Below are 19,048 nucleotides of genomic sequence, written 5' to 3'. Positions count from 1 at the left end.
GTGGGGTGCACTTGAGACTTTGTTCAAACAGGACAGCTCCTGGGATTTTGAGCAAAGGAGTGACCTGACTGTATTTCTAGCTCATGATTCTTTAAGTTGCTGAATGCAGAAAGCACCATATGGAGAAAGGAATTGGGCAATGGTGAGAAGCCACCCAGGAGGGGCCGCAAGGAAGGTGTTGAGAGAGACCAGCCTCGCCTGGGGATTCTGCAGAAAGAGCTGGCAGGATCCAGCAGGTGCCTCCACCCCCTTCCTCGGGGACCAGTGCCCAACGCCACAGACCCAAGGGCAGATCCACCTGCTGTATTTATTTCTGAGTGGTACATGTGTACAGCTAGTTACCATGGAAACAGCCAAGGAAAGAGCCCCCTTACCTTCAGCCGGTAACTTCTATACATAGGGGACTTCTCACTTAGAAGCCTCCGGGTAGAAACGTTGATCCAGTTATCTGATAGGGGAGAAAATCAAGGCCCAGGTCACCAGGTCTTCCCATTTGCAGGACAAACAAGACCTCAAGAGCAAGACCCCTTGGGCTGGTTTGCAACTCCCATGCATCTCAAAAGGCTTTCCCATACAAATGCTCGCTCAAGCTTCCCTGTGTCCTGGCAAGTTCAGTGCAGACACTGAACTTGGCACCCAGGAAACAGACCTGAGCCAATAAACACTGCTGCTCAGAGTCCCCCTGTCAGCCCCTGGCAGAGCTGGAGCCAGATTTTAGAGACTCAACTCTCCCCTGTTGAGTCTCCATTAGAGAGCTCGGACTCTGCAGGAGCGGAGAATGAACTGAGATCCTGGGCTCTTATTCATTCTGAAAACAGTCATTTGGGAGTTTGTCATTCTGCTTCAAACTACATGCCCCATCTTGTCTGGCAAATACAAGTTCCAAGAAGAAGTTGCATGCATGCGTCGTAAAGCAAGCATGTCTGGAGCCTGCATGGTGAGCATAGCCCTGCCCCCACTTTCTCTCCTTCCACCTCTAGCAAATCCATGAACTGAATGTGCTCATCCCCATTTGAATAAGGGAACCGAGGCACAGAGAGGTTCAGCCACGGGGTCCAGGTCACACAGAGCTGGTCTGTGCAGCCCCTCCCAAGTCCGCGCACTGCCGGATGCCCCTTCTTGTTTGTCCCCGGCCCTCAGGCAGCATGTGGCGTGGAAGGACTCCCATCCAACACTCCAGCCTCATCTGCCTCCCTTCCAATTTCCTGTCCACCACTCAGCTCAAAGACCACCACAGCCTCCTGTGCCAATCTGCAGGGTGGCATAGTGACCAGGGTGGGCTGGCTCAGGACAGGGTGGGCACCAGGGGTAGAGGCTGATGAGGCAGGCACATGGGGTGCCAGACCCCTTCTGCGTCCAGGGCAGGACCCGTCTCCTGCCTGGCTGGTAGTGAATGCTGCCCAACAAGCTAGGCAGGAGGTGTCACCAAGGCCTGGGAGCCCCTGGAGAGAGGAGAGTCCCGCTCAGAAACTCCGGAAGCCCAAGAGGCCGCTCTGGAATCCTGGATGGAGGGGAGCCAGTATTCCTGGGGGCTGGGGCCCCTAGTGGCCTCCGCCTCCTCTAGATGGACGTGGAGCGGCCTGGAGGACTGCCACTGCGGGTCGAAGCCTCGATCCTGGGCAGGGTCCAGCTCAGACAAGCCCGGACAGCCCCAGGCTCCGAGGCCGTGGGATCCCTTGCCGCTTGGCAGAGCATCCCCAAACAGAACCCTCCAGCATTTAGTCAGCTTGAGATACAGCCCAGCAAGAGGTTCAGGTGCCAGCTCTGGGGCAGACTGCCTGCCTGGGATCTCAGTCGTCACTGTGGGGCCTGTGCAAGCCTTCACCCCCTTTACCCTCCCCTGCTCCTCCCTTAACAGACTGTGACAACATCAGCCCCTCCTGGCACAGGTAAACTGTAGGAGGTGACGTGCTCAGCCCCCGAGGGCTCGGTGAAGGTCACGTGCTGATTCATGCTGTGGAGCTGGGCTTTCCTCCAGGCCCTGCAGAGCCCACCTTCAGGGCAGCCCCTCAGCTCCACCCTACTCCCCACCTACAGGCAGCTCCCAGCCATGGGGAGCAGAACTCTGCTCACACAATGAAGGAAGCATGCCCTTGTCCCAGAGCCCAGAGGGGTCACTCAGCTGCCACAGGTTTTTTCTCCCTAGGATGAGAAGGGTTCTGAAGACTCCCTGTTTCGGCCCCCGAACCAGCCCTCACAGGCACAATTTCCCACCTTCAGAGGGACTGCCCATCTCCTCAGCCCTGTCCCTGCCCCGCGGTCACCCATCTCCTACCCCTATAGTGGTTCTGAGCTGAGCACACTGGTGTGCCACCTCCCCAGGGATGGGACGGGGAGGAGCTCCCAAGACAGGACCGTCTCCTCTGACTCCCCACGTCTCCCTACCCCATTTGGAGGTCCTGGGGAGGACTCGGGGGTTGAAGAGCCCGGTGGTCACATCGTCAGAGGTGAAGATGATGACATTGCCTTTGGTGTCCCCATAGCAGAACACAGCCCTGTGGTAGTCCGACCTGGAAACGGGGAGACAGAGAAGACCATGGAGCAGCTGGGCACGTCAGGCAGCACCGCCCACCTCTCCCTGGCTCCCGAGGCCCTCCTCCACCTCAGAAGTGAGGGCAGAGCCCACACAGCTTTCCAGCCTGGACCCCAACAGCCGACAAACATGGGTCCATCCACCCGGATCCAAACCATCAGGGAACCAGGTCCAAGAGAAATCAACACATTTTTAAAAAAGCAAAATAAATGGCTCCCTGCTCCTTCGGCTTCTCTTTGCCAGGTCACGCTACCGATGGACCATGATGTGCTCAGAGCCCTTAGGCCACAGCAGGACAGGCCAGTTTGATGGCTGACCCAGTGTGAGAGGGAAAGGAAGAGGAGCCGATGACGACTCTGCGGTCTGAGTGACCGCGAAGAGAGGCCTGACAGAGGAGCGGCTTGGGGGAAAGAGGACACAGGCGCAGAGGGTGGGGTCACTCCAGAGCCACTTCCAGAGAGGTTTTCTGGAGACCCCAGCCCCACTGAGTGATGCGGCTGCTGCCGAGACCCTGCAGCGCTCTCCCAGGAGACTCACCAGTAGTTCATGGTCAGGACGCAGCTGTCCAGATCAGTGAAGGTGAAGACCCGGGCACATTTGTGGCTACTGATATCAAAGAACTCTGGGGAAGAGACAGAGGAGTAGGCCCGCATGGGAACCCAAACCTGTGTCCTAGGCCAGAGGCGGGGGGTGGTCATCTCTGGTGACAGTGAGCAGCCTCACTAGTCACCACCCAGCAATCCTCCCAGGGACTCCAGTCCAGCTCATGGTTGGCTGAGCGACAGATCTCTCCCAGTGCCAATGCATGGCTGCCAGCGGCCGGGGGCGGGCCTGTGGGGTGGCGGGGACTCACCTATCTTCTGGTCCGTGGACGCCACGGCCACCAGGTTCATGTTGTGCAGACACACCATGTCGATGACCCACATCTGCTGGCTGTGGGACGGCTGGATCTGGTAAAGCTGCCAGAGGGGGACAGAGGACACCTGGTCCGGGGCGGCTCGCCCGGGACAGCACAGGAGCACAGGGTCCCCACAAACCCTCTCCTGTCCCCCGAGGCCCCAGAGCCAGGCACAGACCTGGTAAGGAGCCCAGCCTTACCACGAACTACAATAGTGGGCCTTGGATAAGCTTCCAATTTAAAAACCAATTTCCATGTCTGTAAAATGCTTGCTCCTTGGAAGAAAAGCTATGACAAACCTAGGTAGTGTATTAAAAAGCAGAGACATCACTGCGCTGATAAAGGTCCGTCTAGTCAAAGCTATGGTTTTTCCAGTAGTCATGTATGGATGTGAGAGTTGGCCCATAAAGAAGGTTGAGTGCCGAAGAATTGATGCTTTTGAACTGTGGTGTTGGAGAAGACTCCTGAGAGTCCCTTGAACTACAAGGAGATCCAATCAGTCATCCTAAAAGAAATTAACCCTGAATATGGGGGAGCCTGGTGGCTGCCGTCTATGGGGTCGCACAGAGTTGGACACAACTGAAGCAACTTAGCAGCAGCAGCAGCAGCATTTATTGGTATGACTGATGCTGAATCTAAAGCTCCAATACTTTGGCCATCTGATGTAAAGAGCCAACTTGTTGGAAAAGACCCTGATGCTGGGAGAGACTGAAGGCAGGAGGAGAAGGGGATAACAGAGGATAAGATGGTTGGATGGCATCACCAACTCAGTGAACATGAGTCTGAGCAAACTCAGGGAGATAGTGAAGGACAGAGAAGCCTGGCATGCTGCAGTCCATAGGGTCACAAGAGTCGGACATGACTGAGCACTGAACAACAACAAAAAAACAAATTGGGCTTACAGAACACTTAGCCTCACAACCCCTTTTTAGAGCAGTTTGACAAGCTCATCCAAGTTTTAATTGTGCAGTTTGTGATCCTGGGATCCATTTCCAAGAGGCATCTAAGGATGTGTTTGCAGGTATTCACAGAGAAGCGTAAGCAGGAACGGGCACTGCTGCCCAGCTATGACAGCAACAGACCAGACGTTGCCTGGAAAGGACGCCCTACATAAACCCACACACCAACTGCTGCCCAGACATTAGGAGCGAGGGAGCTGTGTACATACAAGGCAGAATAGTTACCAAGATCTATTATTAAGTGAAAAAGTGAGGTGAAAAGCAGCATTCTAATGTGCTACCATTTGTGTATTTAGAAAGAAAGGTGGGGTGTGTGTACAGGCTGTCCATGGAGGAGCACCCCCAAACTGGTCACAGCAGTTGCCTCCAGTGAACAGAATTAGAGTCGGAGAGAGACAGGGAAACTGACTTTTCCACACCTGCCCCTCTATGCCTGAATCTTTTTTCTCCGATTTTTACTGAGATATAATTGACACCTAACATTGGTATTCATTCTGTTTGTTTTGCCTGAATCTTGTTTACCATCTGCCAGTGTCACCTGGCTTATTAACGAGAAACCGACCTGTCAGGTTGTGAGGAATGAATGGAACCATGACAAACAAAGCATCTGAGTGCTGCCTGGCATCAGGGGTAGCTGGGCCAGGCAGGGGTGCCTCCCGCCCTGGTGCCAGCCTCGCACAACTCTTACACAGACAGAACCTGAGCTGGCATTCCCGGCGGGGGACACCCGTGCAAAGATGGGTCAGCAGAAATGAGCTGCACTGTCCAGGGAAGAGGAGGAACTTGCATTTTACTCCCTGAATAATGCCACGCAGGCTCTGAACTGTCCCATCAGAACCCAGAGCACCAAGAGCAGGGGCCTGCACTGACAGCAGAGGTGGTGAGGACACTGGACCAGGGCCCCAGAAGCCCCTCTCTGGCACCAGGCTAGGGTCTCACCCACACACAATGGAGGTGATGGTAACGTCCATCACCCCCTCTACCGCCCCCACCACACACACACACATGCTGGTGTTCAGACTAGAAACGGACCCCTGGGAAGTCTCAGAGACTTGCCCAAGCTTGCACAGCTGGTAAGTGAAGCCCAGACTCTGGGGCTTTCAGGCTGGACGACTGTGGACCTACAGTGAGTGTGTGAGGCCGGTGCTTGACGGCTCACTCTTGCCAACATCCACTTGCCCAAGCAGCCCCTCAGGGAAGGAGGCCCACATCTGCGGCCCTCTACAGGAGCCTCCCTCTGTCCTCTTTGGCCCTCCCAGGCTATGGCCCTTGGGAGTGCCGAGGTGACCAAGTAGGAGCCACAAGCAGAATCTCAGGCTATAATGTGTTCCCCCAATAAGCACACAAGAGAAAAAGAGGGTGGAATGTGCCAGAAACCCCAGCCTCAGGAACACAGGGACGAATTACCAGGAGCAGCTGAGCGAGTTCCTGGAACTCCAGGCCTCAGGTCCCTCCATCAGCCACCAGGGATGGGGGATGCCCCAGAATCCTCCCAGCCCAAAGGATGACGTGACCCCTGATGCAACTAGGAAACGCTCTGCAGGCACACAGCATGCTCACTCAGCCTCCCCTGAAGAGCAGCCTTCCTCATCTGCTGGAGGAGGCTGGACTTGCCCAGCAACGCCAAGTCCACAACGGGTGTTCCTGAGCGTTTTATCATTCACCGCACTGGGCTGGGAGCCGACGGCTCAGACGACCGTGATGATGACAATGTCAGCTTATGTTGGTCGGGTGCTTACTATGTACCTTGCCCTACTCCAAGCACCAGGCATGGGTTATGTCATGAAATTCTCCTGGCAGCCCTGTGTGTAGGGGTACTATTACTAAGCCTACTTGACAGATGGGGAAACTGCTACATGGAGGGCGCTGTAGTCACTTCCGGGGTCACACGGCTGAGAGATGCTGCAGTCAGGCAGCATCTATGCCTGGCAGTTGGGCTCCAAGGCCCATGTTCATAGTCACTGTGACTTCCTCCCTGGTCCAAGCAGAAGATTTGAACCAGCAGGACTTGGTGGTGGAGTGGGTGGGACAGGGACAGGAGGTTGATCACAAGAACCTTGGTGGATGGTGATGCCATTCACTGCCTTGGGGGTACAGGACAAGGAAGTTTGGTGGACAAGGTAGGCTACAATTACAGTCAATTTGGACCAAGTGGGTTTAGGGTGTCTGTTGGGCATACAAGTGCAGTGGACATCCAGGTGGAATCCTAGTCTCAGAAGAGAAGTGTGAGGCTCATGGCCCCACAGGAAAGCCAGACCTGCCCCCAAGAGCAAGCACGGATGCCTAGCCCACAGGCCCAGAGGAGGAGCCTGCTGGGCGTGAAGGCAGAGGCTTTTCAACCACCCGTGTGGGCCCCGCTCACCCTGAAGGAGCTGGTCAGCATGAAGGATTCCGACCAGAACTGCAGGATGCCGTCCTTGGTGACAGTCAGGAAATGGCCAATCTTCTTGAGCCGCTGGACTAAGAACTCCACTTTCACGATCTCACACCCATGATTCCTGGGGAAGGTGATGAGAGGGGAGCCCAGGCCAAAGCGGAAAAATGCCCAGAGGACAGACAAGCTTCCCACACCGGTACCCCGAGAAGCTCGCTCCTTGAGATGCGGACTCTGCCTCTCCCCCAGGGGACTGTCACCACTAACAACGGTGGGCAGAAAGGAAAGAGACCCACGAATGATGCTGGGGTGACGCGGGGACCCCAGAGTCAGAAGTTTAACCCGTGAAATAGCGAGTCAGCTCCCTCATGATGGGACGGGCCAGACAAGATAGGGAATAGATGTTCTTTTAAGGGAAAAACGGCCCACGGAAGGCAAGTAGAGTGGGCTTGTGATGAAAACTGCAAAATAAAAGTGTATCCAGCCACAACTCTAGTGCTTAGAGATGGAGAGGGGGCTCAGGAAGGGGCGCGGGTGCAGGCCGGCCCCAGCCTTGTCCAGACACACCCTTCAGCCCAGGGAGAGGCTCCTTACAGGGGGATGATCCTCATGGGAAGGTGGAAGCGTAGGCGGTACTGGCCCCTCATCATTTTCTCCTTCCCCTGGAACTCGCGCATCACGTAGTCCACGTACTCCTGCTGCCTCGGGAAGAAGCGCCAGCAGGTGGGTGTCGGCCAAACCAAGCACCGGCTTCCAGGGCCTTCCCCTTCTCCCCAGCCCCTTCCAAGGGTCTCTGGGAGCCCCTGGAGGCTCTGGTGGAGGGAGGCCACCAAGCACTGGTGCTGTTCTTGGATCTACACTGTGCAGAGGGCCTATTTGCACATGTAAGTGAAGACGGCACAACAGTACCTCCCACCTTATCTCATTCTGTAAGCAAATGATCCTCACCTCGCTCCACAGCTGGCATCTCCTCGGAGTCCCTTCATTCCTCCCACTGTACAGATAATAAGACTGAGGCCCACATAAGTATAGATGCGTTGCCCCAGCTCATATATCAAGTCAATAGCAGAGAGGCACCCGTAAGCCACAAGGGCACCTCTAGGCTCTATTGAGCAGCCTCATGAAAATACGGCCAAGGCCAGAGCGGACCACCAGGTGAAGCCATAACAAGAGACAGGGAGCTATGAAGAAAGATCATGGTGTAGATGACAGAGTGCTAGAAACATGTTTGTTATAGAATGTTAAGAGAAATGGGCAGTGGAGGTTCAAGAAGGAAGGGACATATGTATACTCATGACTGATCCACATTGTTGTGTGGCAGAAACCAACACAACGTTGAAAAGCAATTATCTTCCAATTAAAAGTAAATTTAAAAAAAGAAATGAAAGCAAAAACCGCATATAAAAACAGAATGCACATCCATGCTTGGGGGGAGGTGTGACAGAGCTGACTACACATGGACTCTTGGAGGAAAATCCCTAGGTCTGAAGACTGACTCAGCTAAAGTAACTCTGTAAGCTCGGGCCAGTTTATTCTTCTCTTGCCTCAGTTTCCCAGTCTGTCAAATAGAGGTACGTTACCAGCACCTACCCCGTAGGGTTCCTGCGAGGTTTGAGTATAATGATATTTAGACTGCTTAGGTCTATATCGGCTACAAATGCCAGTTGGCGTTGTCAGCATGGTTACATCAATACATCAGACTGATTTTTTCTGTACTTTACTGTGTTCTGCATTGTTAAATGTTGTATATGCTCATTGTAGAACATTTAAAATTGGGGCAGGAAGTAGCGTTATTATAAATATGCTCTAAAACTCTGACATTTTGTGATTTAACAGGCACTGTTAAATGAGTGAGCATCAAGGGCCAGGAGATGGTTGTGGCACTGGCGGGAACCCCCTTAGCCAAATGGGAGGCCGGTGTGCAGGAGCGTTACATGACAGCTGGAGGCCTCTGCTGCTCACCACTGGGGGCATAGCCGGCCTCATGCAGGGGTCACCAGCCTTTGTTACACACTCTCCTGTCCCCCCGAGGGGAACAAGCTGCAACGAGTCCAGCTCTCAGGAGTCTCAACAGGGCCCCCTTGAAGACTCCAAGTGTTCCCTCTACCCAGAAAGTCCCCCAGAATCTGCCCCCCAGATCCTCAGCCCTCCTTGTGCCCCTCTGACCAGCCACGGCCCATGCCTCCCAGCCTCCCCCAGCTCTCTGAGGCAGCAGGGGCGCCCTCCTCACCCAGGTGATGAAGCCGTTACAGTTCAAGTCCACCTTCAAAAACAGCGCCTCCAGCATCTCTTCTGACATATTGCTCAGAATCTTCTTCACAGCCTTAATGAAAGTTTTCATGTCCAGGGCTTCAAGAAAGAGAAGGGAGAACACCATCCTCTTCATTGCAAGTCCCCTGGCCCCATCACCAGCCACAGTGTTCCTGGACTTCTGGGTGTTGGGGGGCAGGGGGTTGGGCACACAGAGGGTCACGCTGCTGGGTCATCTTTTCCATCCTATCTGTTCAACATTCAATCACCCACAAATCCTGGCCCCACACCTGCTGCATGAGAGCACTGTGGTGGCCCCAGGGCAGTGAGGGGGGACGGGTACTAAAAAAGATCAGATCCAAGATCAGATCCCATTTCTGAGCAAATAAGACAGACCAGGCACTGAGACAAAGAAAACTGATGAAAACTCATAAATAAATAAATAGGAAAGGAGAAAAACTTCAACAATGGCAACAAAGAGACATAAATAAATCCAAAGCTATAGAGGGAGAAGAGATGTGCATCTTTTAGAGGCAATTAAAATGCAACGTTGGGCTGGAGAGAAAGATGGAAAGGGGAGAGGAGCAAGGAACAGAAGGACAAGAACCAAATCCTTTTCCCCTGCTGGGTTTTGTGGCTACAAGGAAATCTGTCTGCAGATGGGTCAATTACTCCTGTCTAGGTTTTTAAAAAATAATCACGGTCTTTAAAAAGCGCACTCTATGGGGTGCTCCCTGCTGGTCCAGCTCCCAGTGCAGGGGGCCTCGATTTGATCACTGGTCCGGGAACTAGATCCCACATACCGCAAGTAAAGATACCCAGTGCCACAGCTAAGACACACTGCAGCCAAAAAAATAAATAGAAACATTTATTTAAGTGCTTCTAAAAAGCACTTAAAAAAGCACTTCAGGCCGAGGTGGAACTCTCACCTAGGCCTGAAGGCTCTTCTCTAGGACCTCACCTCCCACCACTGTCCCTTTCATTCTCTGCTGCAGCCATCATGTCACCTCAAGGCCTTTGTGCTGCCTGGTTCCTCCACAGGGAAGCCTTTTCCCAGAGACTCTCTAAGGAGGTGGCACACCACCCTGCCTGGTTCTGCTGCCCCCTGACCTTCCTCATTACCACCCTGGCCGTGAGCTCAGGGAGTACAGGGCTAAGCCTGATCCCTCCATGACCGAGTCCTTACGTGAAGCAGATGTTTGTTCCCTGAGTGTTTCCTTCAGCCCTGGGGGATGTGATGATGACGACTGAGTACCAGTATCATCTGAGTTTATTCACACTGACTGGCTGATGGTGGCGGGGGGTGGGGGGTGGGGGCTGGGGGCCAGGGCATGAGGAAACTGTGACACAAAGAGGTGGGCTGTGAGCCCAAGGTCACATAGCTGGTGAGTGGTGGCACCGAGCCATTCCCAGCAATCTGGGGTCACGCTCTCACCCTGCTCCGTGCTCCTCATGAAACAACCAGCTCTGTGCTACAGTGACAACTGTCATCGCTTAAGGCTAGATTGAGGAACAAATGAAAGGCTGAACGAAAGGTGCCGTGCTTAAAGAAAGATCCAGCCTGCTCATCTGAAGTGATTGCCAAGAGCTTTACACGTTTGAGTGACACGTAACGGTCCCTCTGTGTATCAGACAGACGTCAGCCCATGAGCTCAGAGCCGTCCCCTCGGGGAAGAGCTGGCAGTCAAAATGCCTTTGTGCAGAATTAATGAACAAACTCCTCTCGACAGCACTACAGGGAGAGTCCTTTCACTGCTGTTTAAGAACCTATATATATTGTTCACTGCCGTATTATTTTCATATTCTTCTCCTTAAAAACAGCTAACATTCAGAAAACTAAGATCATGGCATCTGGTCCCATCACTTCATGGGAAATAGATGGGGAAACAGTGGAAACAGTGTCAGCCTTTATTTTTCTGGGCTCCAAAATCACTGCAGATGGTGATTGCAGCCATGAAATTAAAAGACACTTACTCCTTGGAAGGAAGGTTATGACCAATCTAGACAGCATATTAAAAAGCAAGACATTACTTTGTTAACAAAGGTCCGTCTGGTCAAGGCTATGGTGTTTGCAGTGGTCATGTATGGATGTGAGAGTTGGACTATAAAGAAGAATAGAAGAATTATAATAGAAGACTATAATAGAAGAATTGGACTGAGTGCCAAAGAATTGACGCTTTTGAACCGTGGTGTTGGAGAAGACTCTTGAGAGTCCCTTGGACTGTAAGGAGATCCAACCAGTCCATTCTAAAGGAGATCAGTCCTGGGTGTTCATTGGAAGGACTGATGTTGAAGCTGAAACTCCAATACTTTGGCCACCTGATGCGAAGAGCTGACTCATTTGAAAAGACCCTGATGCTGGGAAAGAGTGAGGGCAGGAGGAGAAGGGGACGACAGAGGATGAGATGGTTGGATGGCATCACCGACTCAATGGACATGGGTTTGGGTGGACTCTGGGAGTTGGTGATGGACAGGCAGGCCTGGCGTGCTGCGGTTCATGGGGTCGCAAAGAGTGGGACATGACTGAGCGACTGAACTGAACTGAAAAAAACTGTTGAGTATAGGAAGAGACTAGACACAAAGGTGTCCTGGAAAGGATGGGTACACTGTGGGAACCAGTCAGGTCCCCTGCACATTGCTGCTAAAAAGAAACACTCACCCAAGCTCACACGTATAATGAACGAATGGTTCATTAATAGCTCTTGTGGTCCAGTGGTCAAGAATCTACCTTGCAACACAGGGGACACGGGTTCAATCCTTGGTTGGGGAACTAAGATTCCACCAGCCGAGGAGCAACGAGGCCCACATGCTGCAACTCCTGAAGGCCGCGTGCTCTGAAGCCCATGTGACACCACTTGAGAGAGTCTGTGTGCCGCCAGGAAAGATCCTGCATGACGCAACTAAGACCTGACACAGCCATATAAATACACAATTTTTAAAAATAGCTCTTGGAGCACAAAAGTGAAAATATCATGTCCCTGGGGAGGGAGGGAGGGAGGGAGGGAGGGAGTGAGAGTCGCTCAGTCGTGTCCAACTCTTTGCGACCCTATGGATTGTATGTAGCCTGCCAGGCTCTTCTGTCCAGACAAGAATACTGGAGTGGGTTGCCATTTCCTTCTCCAGGGGATCTTCCTGACCCAGGGATCGAACACAGGTCTCCTGCATTGCAGGCAGATTCTTTACCATCTGAGCCACCAGGGAAGCCTGGCTACCCTTAATACATTCCCTAGGATCAGCATTGTAAAAATACTGTTATTTTTACTGTTATTGTTATTGTTAAAAAAAAAAAATTAGTGGTCTACTTCAAAAAGAGGGAGAGGTGATGGCACTTTTTAAATTTTTACCTGTGTGAATATATCACCTGTTCAAAACAAAATGCAATAAAACCTGTGGCCAAAACTGTGATTGTCGGGTCCTCCAAGACAGGGGTGGCGCCTCCTGGCCGCCAAACACCAACACCCAAAGAGCTCAGAGGAGGAAGCATCTCAGCTTCAGGTCAGACACAAACGGTCCCTCCCCAGCCTCACTCTGCTCTTTATAAACAGGCCATTTGTTACCCTTCCTGCCCACATCACAGTGTGGCTGTCAAACTCAAACTGACGGGGCAAGTAGCCATGGCCCCAGCATTGGTGCTCCGAGTCTACTGGATAGAAATAAAGATGCCTTAAAGAACTCCAGTAGGAATAATAAGTAAGCTTTATGTGTATTTTCCCAAGGGGAAAATTCAAGCTCTGAAAAGAAAAAAAAACAACAACAAAAACTTATGTACAAAGGATGTTCTTCACAATGTTATTTAAACTTGGTAAAAATCTAAAAGTTGGGGACTTCCCTGGTGGTCCAGTAGTTAAGAATCCTTCTTGCAATGCAGGGGACATGGGTTCAGTGCCTGGTCAGGGAACTAATATCCCATATGTCATAAGCCCATGCACTGCAACTGCTGAGACTGTGTACTCCAGGATCTGTGTGCTCCACGGACCCTCTAGTGCACACCACTAGAGGGTCCATGCACCGCCAGGAAAGATCCCGTATGAGGCAACAGAGACGCCAAGAGCCACAACAAATAAACAAATGTTTAAAAAAAAACTAAATGTTTCATTTAGGGAAATGGCTTAGTCAACCAGTGGAGCCCTTGCATTCACTGCTAATGATGGTTCAGCAGATCACATAACATATGAAAAAAAAAACCCTTAAGAAATTAACATTAAGAGAAAAAGGAGGGTGTGAAATTAAAGTACGGTTACAGACATGTGAAAACACACGTAGTCATCTGGGGCAAAGAGACTGAAGGTGACCCAGACCTCCTAGCATTCACACCCCGCTGAGTGTGGTGGAACCTATGCTTCTGACCAACGGAAGACGGCAAAGGTGACAGGCTGTATGCGACTGTGTGAGCAGGACTATGTGATGGCAGCGCACCTCATGCTGATTTTCTACCTCCCTGCCTGGCTTGAGTGTTGAAGTCAGCCTTGTTGGTGAGTCCCAGAGGGCCAGGAACCGGGCAGCTCTAAGAGCTGAAGACAGTTGCCCTCCAATAGCCAGGACAAAATGAGAGCCCTTCGTCCTGTAGCTTCAAGAAACTGAATTCAGCCAACAACCTGCATAAACTTAGAAGTGGATCTTTCACAAGGACTTCCCTGATGGTTCAGTGGCTAAGACTCCATACCTCCCAAGGCAGGGGGCCTGGGTTCGATCCCTGGTCAGAGAACTAGATCCCACATGTCCCAACTAAAGATCTCAGGTGCTGCAGCTGAGAGTTCACACACCTCAGCTAAAGATCCCAAATGCCGCAACTAAGACCCAGTATAGCCTAATAAATAAATAAATATTTTTTTTAAAAAAAGAAGTGAATCCTTCCCAATCAAGCCTAGTTGATACTGCAGCCCCAGCTGACTCCTTGATCACAGCCTAGTGAGACCCTGAGCAGAGGAGCCAGCTAAACTCTGCCCAGATACCTGACCCACTGAAATGGTGAGATAGTAAACGTGGGCTGATTTAAGCCATGAATTCTGTAGAAATACCGTTACACAGCAATAGACAGGAAGTCATGCATATGAAATTGTTCAGTGCAAACATGCTGAAATGCTGACAGTGGTTACCTAAGTGTCTAGATCAGGGGTATTTTTTCCCTCGGTCCCAAATAGCCTCTACTGGGCTTACAATACTCACAGAGCATAATGATGAAAAGTTTTAAAGGACATACAGGATGCAAAAATGCTTATGCAGCCTGCACCCTCTGCCCAGGCTGGGTCCTGGGTCCCACCCTATGCAGAGGCCAAAGGCTGGGCCCATGACATAGCCTCACCTCCAGTTGAGTTGACCTCACTTTGAAATGTCTTCTCCATCTCAGCCAGGTGTGCCTCAGTGAACAGCTGAGATTCATACTGGAAGTCAGACGTCTGGCTAACAGAGATGGATGGTGCTGGGGAGCTGAGACCCTCTTTGCTCTTCCTGGGTCCACCTGCAAAGGACACCTGGAACGCAGATGATGACAAGAACCAGGCTCTGAGAGGGGTGACTTCCAGAGCCAAACAGCTTTAAGCACATCTATTGAAAGAGAACATCTGTGGGGTACGTAGTGTTATGGTGTGTTACTTACTGATGCAAACAAGTAGGTCTGAGCCACTTTTAGCCCTAAGAAGTCCAAGGAAGGTCTGACTGCATCCCCTGACTCTGGGGAGTTAACTGTTGCTCCTCTTTTACAGATGTGCTGTGATTGAGGCTTAGAGGTTAGTGCCCACAGCCAAGATCCCACCTCACACATCACAGGACTCTAATTTATAAGGTGCTTCAGTTTGGTAACTATATAGTTCCACATCTTCAGTGGTCGGAATTCAAGACCCCAAGGAGTCCAGCTCCATCTTCCACAGCTATCACGATCTTGTCCTGACCAGACCAGACACGCCAGGTCAGATCAGATCACCTGCACACACAGCCCAGCTCACGCAGTCCCTGCCATCAGGGACTCTCAGCTTCTTCCTCCTCCTGCTCACCTTCCACATCCCCTACCTAGCCTTCCCCAGCCCTCCACAACACTTCTGCTCTGCAGCCCCTACACGAGACTCATTTTGACACTTAGCACATTGTTTCAGGTTACTGGAGGCTCAGGTTATCAAAGGCTGCCTCTCCCAGAAGACTCCAGGTGTGGACTATGTGATAACTGTTGAGTGTTGCCCACTGAAATACACTGCTCTGGGTGCTGGGCAGTCAAGGAGACATCGGTCCAGAAAGTCAAAGACAAGCAGAGGTTGGATTACTCACTCTCACTATGCCAAGTGCACCAACCACAGAGCTCATCCACCTGCATATCCAACTGTGAACTTGCCCTCATTCACTCAGGGTCTATGCACATTTGTTGAGTCCCAGACACTGTGAACACACCAGTGAACAGAGTGGAGACCTGCCTTCATGGAGCCCAGCAGACGAGCTGGTTAATTCTCTCACCAGCCATGCAGCCGCCAGATTAGACATCCCAGCACCAACTTTGGCCCCTCCCTCTGCCTCCCTTGCATTCTTACTGACCTTCATATTGCCTCTTACTGTAATCCAGTTCCTACATCTAAACCTTCCCCTCCCCGACCCCTGCCCCAACTTAAGCCCTAGCCTTCTGCTGGGACAAGTGCTGTGCCCTTCCCCAACTGGGACCAGGGTTTGTTCTTCCCTTCCAATCCACTGCCCAACACTGGAGCCAATCTTCTTTCTGGAAGGCAAGTCTGATCATGACTTGACCCCAGCTGACGCTTTCCAGATTACTCCCATCATCCCCATCAACTCCTGAGCATGGCACTCAAAGCCCTTTGCCATGCAGCTCTGACCTGCTTCTAGTTTCATTGCACACACCCCGGTCCAGGCACACCAACTGCTCTCCACCGCCCCACAATCACAGCTAACATTCCACATCTACTCGCGTCTTTCCCTATCTGCGACACAGACCATCAATTCCAGAGGTGAAGTCACACCCATTCTTCAAAGTCTGGCTCAAATGCACCTCCTCCGAGGAGCTCCTCAGTGACTTTCAGGTGAGAGTCATCACCGCCACCTCTGTGCTCCCAAATTCTTTGTTCCTATCTGCCGTGCATACATGACTCCTGTGCGTGCCTGTCCATACATGTAGCAGCAAGGCATGGTGGGAAACATGACGGTAGAGTCCCAGATCTCTGGACTAGGATTCTGCCTGGCTCCCAGGCTCATTTAGTGTGGGCTTATTACCTCACTTCTCTGAGCCACAGAGAGACTCTCTCTCCCTAATACCCACCTTGCAGGGTTGTAGTGAGACAAAATGACATCTGAACACACGTGAAGCCCCACCACATTGTATCACACAATCCATGAGAACTGTTATATCTCTCCATCTCACAGTGAGCTCTTTATTTATTTATTTTTGGCTGCACTGGGTCTTCCCTGCTGCACACGGCCTCTTTGTTTGGGAGCACAGGGGCCTCTCTAGTTGTGGAGCACCAGCCCTTGGGTGCATGGGCTCAGTAGTTGTGACACACAGGTTTAGTTACCCCATGACATATGGGATCTTAGTTCCCCGACCAGGGATCCAACCAACCCACATCCCCTGCACTGAAAGGCGGATTCTTAACCACTATACCCCCAGCGAAGTACCAAAGTGGGCTCTTGGAAGGCCGGGGCATTTTAAATTTATCTTCATTTAATCTACACTAGTTGTCTTTTCCCAGCCCCACGCACACAATGGACACTGCATACTCATCTGACTTGATAATACTCTGTACAGCCCACCCCACCGTTATCGCAACGTGGCTGGACAAAATTAAGTAGAGTCCAAGTAGATACTACAGATCGGTGACCTCAGATTTATTGCATTTGGCCCATAAAGTGCTTCAAAAGGCAAAACCAGCCTACTGCAGCTTAGACTTATCAACATTTTGTAAATATCTAAGCTTGCAACCCCTGGTGCGGAGGCTGATAACCTGATAATCAACAGATGTGGATGCTATCTGGCAGCTCTGGAATACCCCTCCCATTACCAACTCTGATGATTTGCTTACCTTTCGAGGCAGAGGCTTGTCTCTTAAGTCCTCAGAAGACACAGCTCTTGACCTAGAATAGGGAATCATAGTGGCTTTAACTCTGATCTTTGTAAGGACCATGCGGAGGCTGACCTAGCTGAATCACAGGAGGATGGAAAAGAAGTTAAGGTCAAGGGAGAAGGTGGCTGCCCCAGGCCTGTGGACCCCCAACTCGCATTTGACAAGCACCCCACGTCCCATTGGGGCTCCTCCAACACAGAGCTTTTCCAGAGCTTATACCTGCAAGCCTTCTTTCCGCTGATGGGAGAGCTGTCTTCCTGATGACCTGAGGCTTCTCAGGTTACTATACTCCTGGCTTCATGCCAGCAGCTTCCTAAAGGGAGTCACCCATTTTACAGAAGTAGAAAAGGCTTAGAAGGTCATGCGGGGGGTCCAACTGTAATCCACAGATTAGGGCAATAATGTCCGAGGAAAGCACGTCTCCAGAGGGTCAAAGGTTTCCATTCATCAAAGGTGGGGCAAGAAGAGCCCCTGACTCTCCACGACGGGCACCCCCATGCCCAGCCCTCGATGTCCTTGGAGGCAGGACTTCTTTAGGGAGCTGACAGGACTCCCTGCACGCAGCATGGGGGCAGGTGCGAGTGCGTGGAAGAGGTCTGTTCCATAGAGCTCTGCTCTGAGAATACAAAGGGCACACCGCCTGGGTCAATGGACCTCCACAGAGGGTGGTAGACAGTGTTGTGTTAGGGTTATTAGGAGCATCCATCCACCCCATCAGCAAGTACCACCAGCAGGAATCAAGGGGGCACTTCAGGACGGCAGGGGAATAGCCAGGAAAGAGATGAGTCCCAGACAGGCTCGGGGGACACAGCAAATGAGTCAGTTTGGCTAGACAAAGTCCTCCTGGGTGGGAGGGGAGGAATAGTGCAAGAGGAAGGAGGAGAAAAATGGAAGCAGAATCTTAAATACCTTCACCAGGAAGTCTGAACAGGACAAAGGGCAGTTATGAAAACTCACCAGCATAAGATGTGGGGAGTGAGAAGGAAGAAGACTAGATGACCGTCCAATGGCGTCCTAACCTAAACCGTGTCTCGGTGACAGCCCAGATATAAGGACCGAAGGGGAGAGAAGAGCCAAAGGAAAGGAGACTTGGAAGCCAGGAACCAAGTAACTGAGGGAAATGCCAGAAACATTTCCAGGAAAGGAAATAATGAGGGGAAGTGGTTTAATGCACGTGATGCTGGGCTATATGATTAGAAATAAAAAGCAAGTTCCTAGAAATATGGGGACTGAAAAATGGCTACACTGAGGGGATAGAGAGAGCAGGAAAAACACACAAAAGGCAGGGTGAGTCAACTCAAGTCTGGGATGCTCCAGAGTGAGCCACGGTGATAAGGAAGGACACTGAACACGGCGATGCAAGGTCACCAGTGAGAAAGCTGCAGAGGTGTATTCATGAGTCCATTTCTGTTAAGAATATTCCATGGAGGTGTTGGCACATGCCTAGAGAGCGAGCCTGGAAAAATATACTCCAGAGGTAATGGCAGCTATTTCTGGCAGGTGAGATCAAAGAGAATGTCTACAGTATAAAACCATGCGTTTCTCTTTATTTTTTAATTCAGAAAAGATTCATGGTAATCTTGAAGATTAAAGAGTGAATGGTGGGTACAATTTAGTCATCTGTGAAAGCTCACAGGAATGCTGGCGGCAGCGTCGTTCACAGCATCAGGTACGGCGGACGCCTCTCAGTAGACGAATGCTGAGTAAGTCAGTGCGCCTGCACTCAGGACGCCACCCAAGGAGCCAAAGGATGAACCAGACCTTCAGCAGACGACCAGGGGGAGTTTCCAGGAGACACTCAAAAGAAGAGTGCACAGAATGAGGCCAATATTTACAAAAGGATGATGAATAGGTGCGTGCTGATACACAGAATGTGCGTGTACACATACACACATCTGTAAAGAGGTCTCCCCTAAGTTACGGGGCCAAGGGCAAAAGAATACTGGTCCACACAGCAAGTCTAGTTACTTAAAATGTTCA

General features: G+C 51.5%; 1 protein-coding gene across 2 annotated transcripts in view; it reads right to left on the bottom strand.

The window, feature by feature from the left end:
- EFCAB8 (EF-hand calcium binding domain 8) overlaps window positions 1–19,048 on the bottom strand; it is a 58,128-nt gene that overhangs the window by 30,549 nt on the left and 8,531 nt on the right. For both annotated transcript variants that reach the window (XM_070801498.1, XM_070801499.1), the window contains 9 exons: window positions 17,027–17,078; window positions 14,317–14,485; window positions 8,995–9,113; window positions 7,359–7,462; window positions 6,753–6,888; window positions 3,387–3,492; window positions 3,071–3,155; window positions 2,386–2,510; window positions 375–448 (listed from right to left, as the gene is read on the bottom strand). In XM_070801498.1, coding sequence (XP_070657599.1) covers window positions 375–448; window positions 2,386–2,510; window positions 3,071–3,155; window positions 3,387–3,492; window positions 6,753–6,888; window positions 7,359–7,462; window positions 8,995–9,113; window positions 14,317–14,485; window positions 17,027–17,078 — 970 coding nt within the window. The remainder of the gene's footprint in view (window positions 1–374; window positions 449–2,385; window positions 2,511–3,070; window positions 3,156–3,386; window positions 3,493–6,752; window positions 6,889–7,358; window positions 7,463–8,994; window positions 9,114–14,316; window positions 14,486–17,026; window positions 17,079–19,048) is intronic.

This window comes from Bos indicus, chromosome 13, assembly GCF_029378745.1.
Source record: "Bos indicus isolate NIAB-ARS_2022 breed Sahiwal x Tharparkar chromosome 13, NIAB-ARS_B.indTharparkar_mat_pri_1.0, whole genome shotgun sequence".
In the NCBI taxonomy this organism is placed as follows: domain Eukaryota; kingdom Metazoa; phylum Chordata; class Mammalia; order Artiodactyla; family Bovidae; genus Bos; species Bos indicus.
This window is presented reverse-complemented; position numbering and strand designations above follow the sequence as displayed.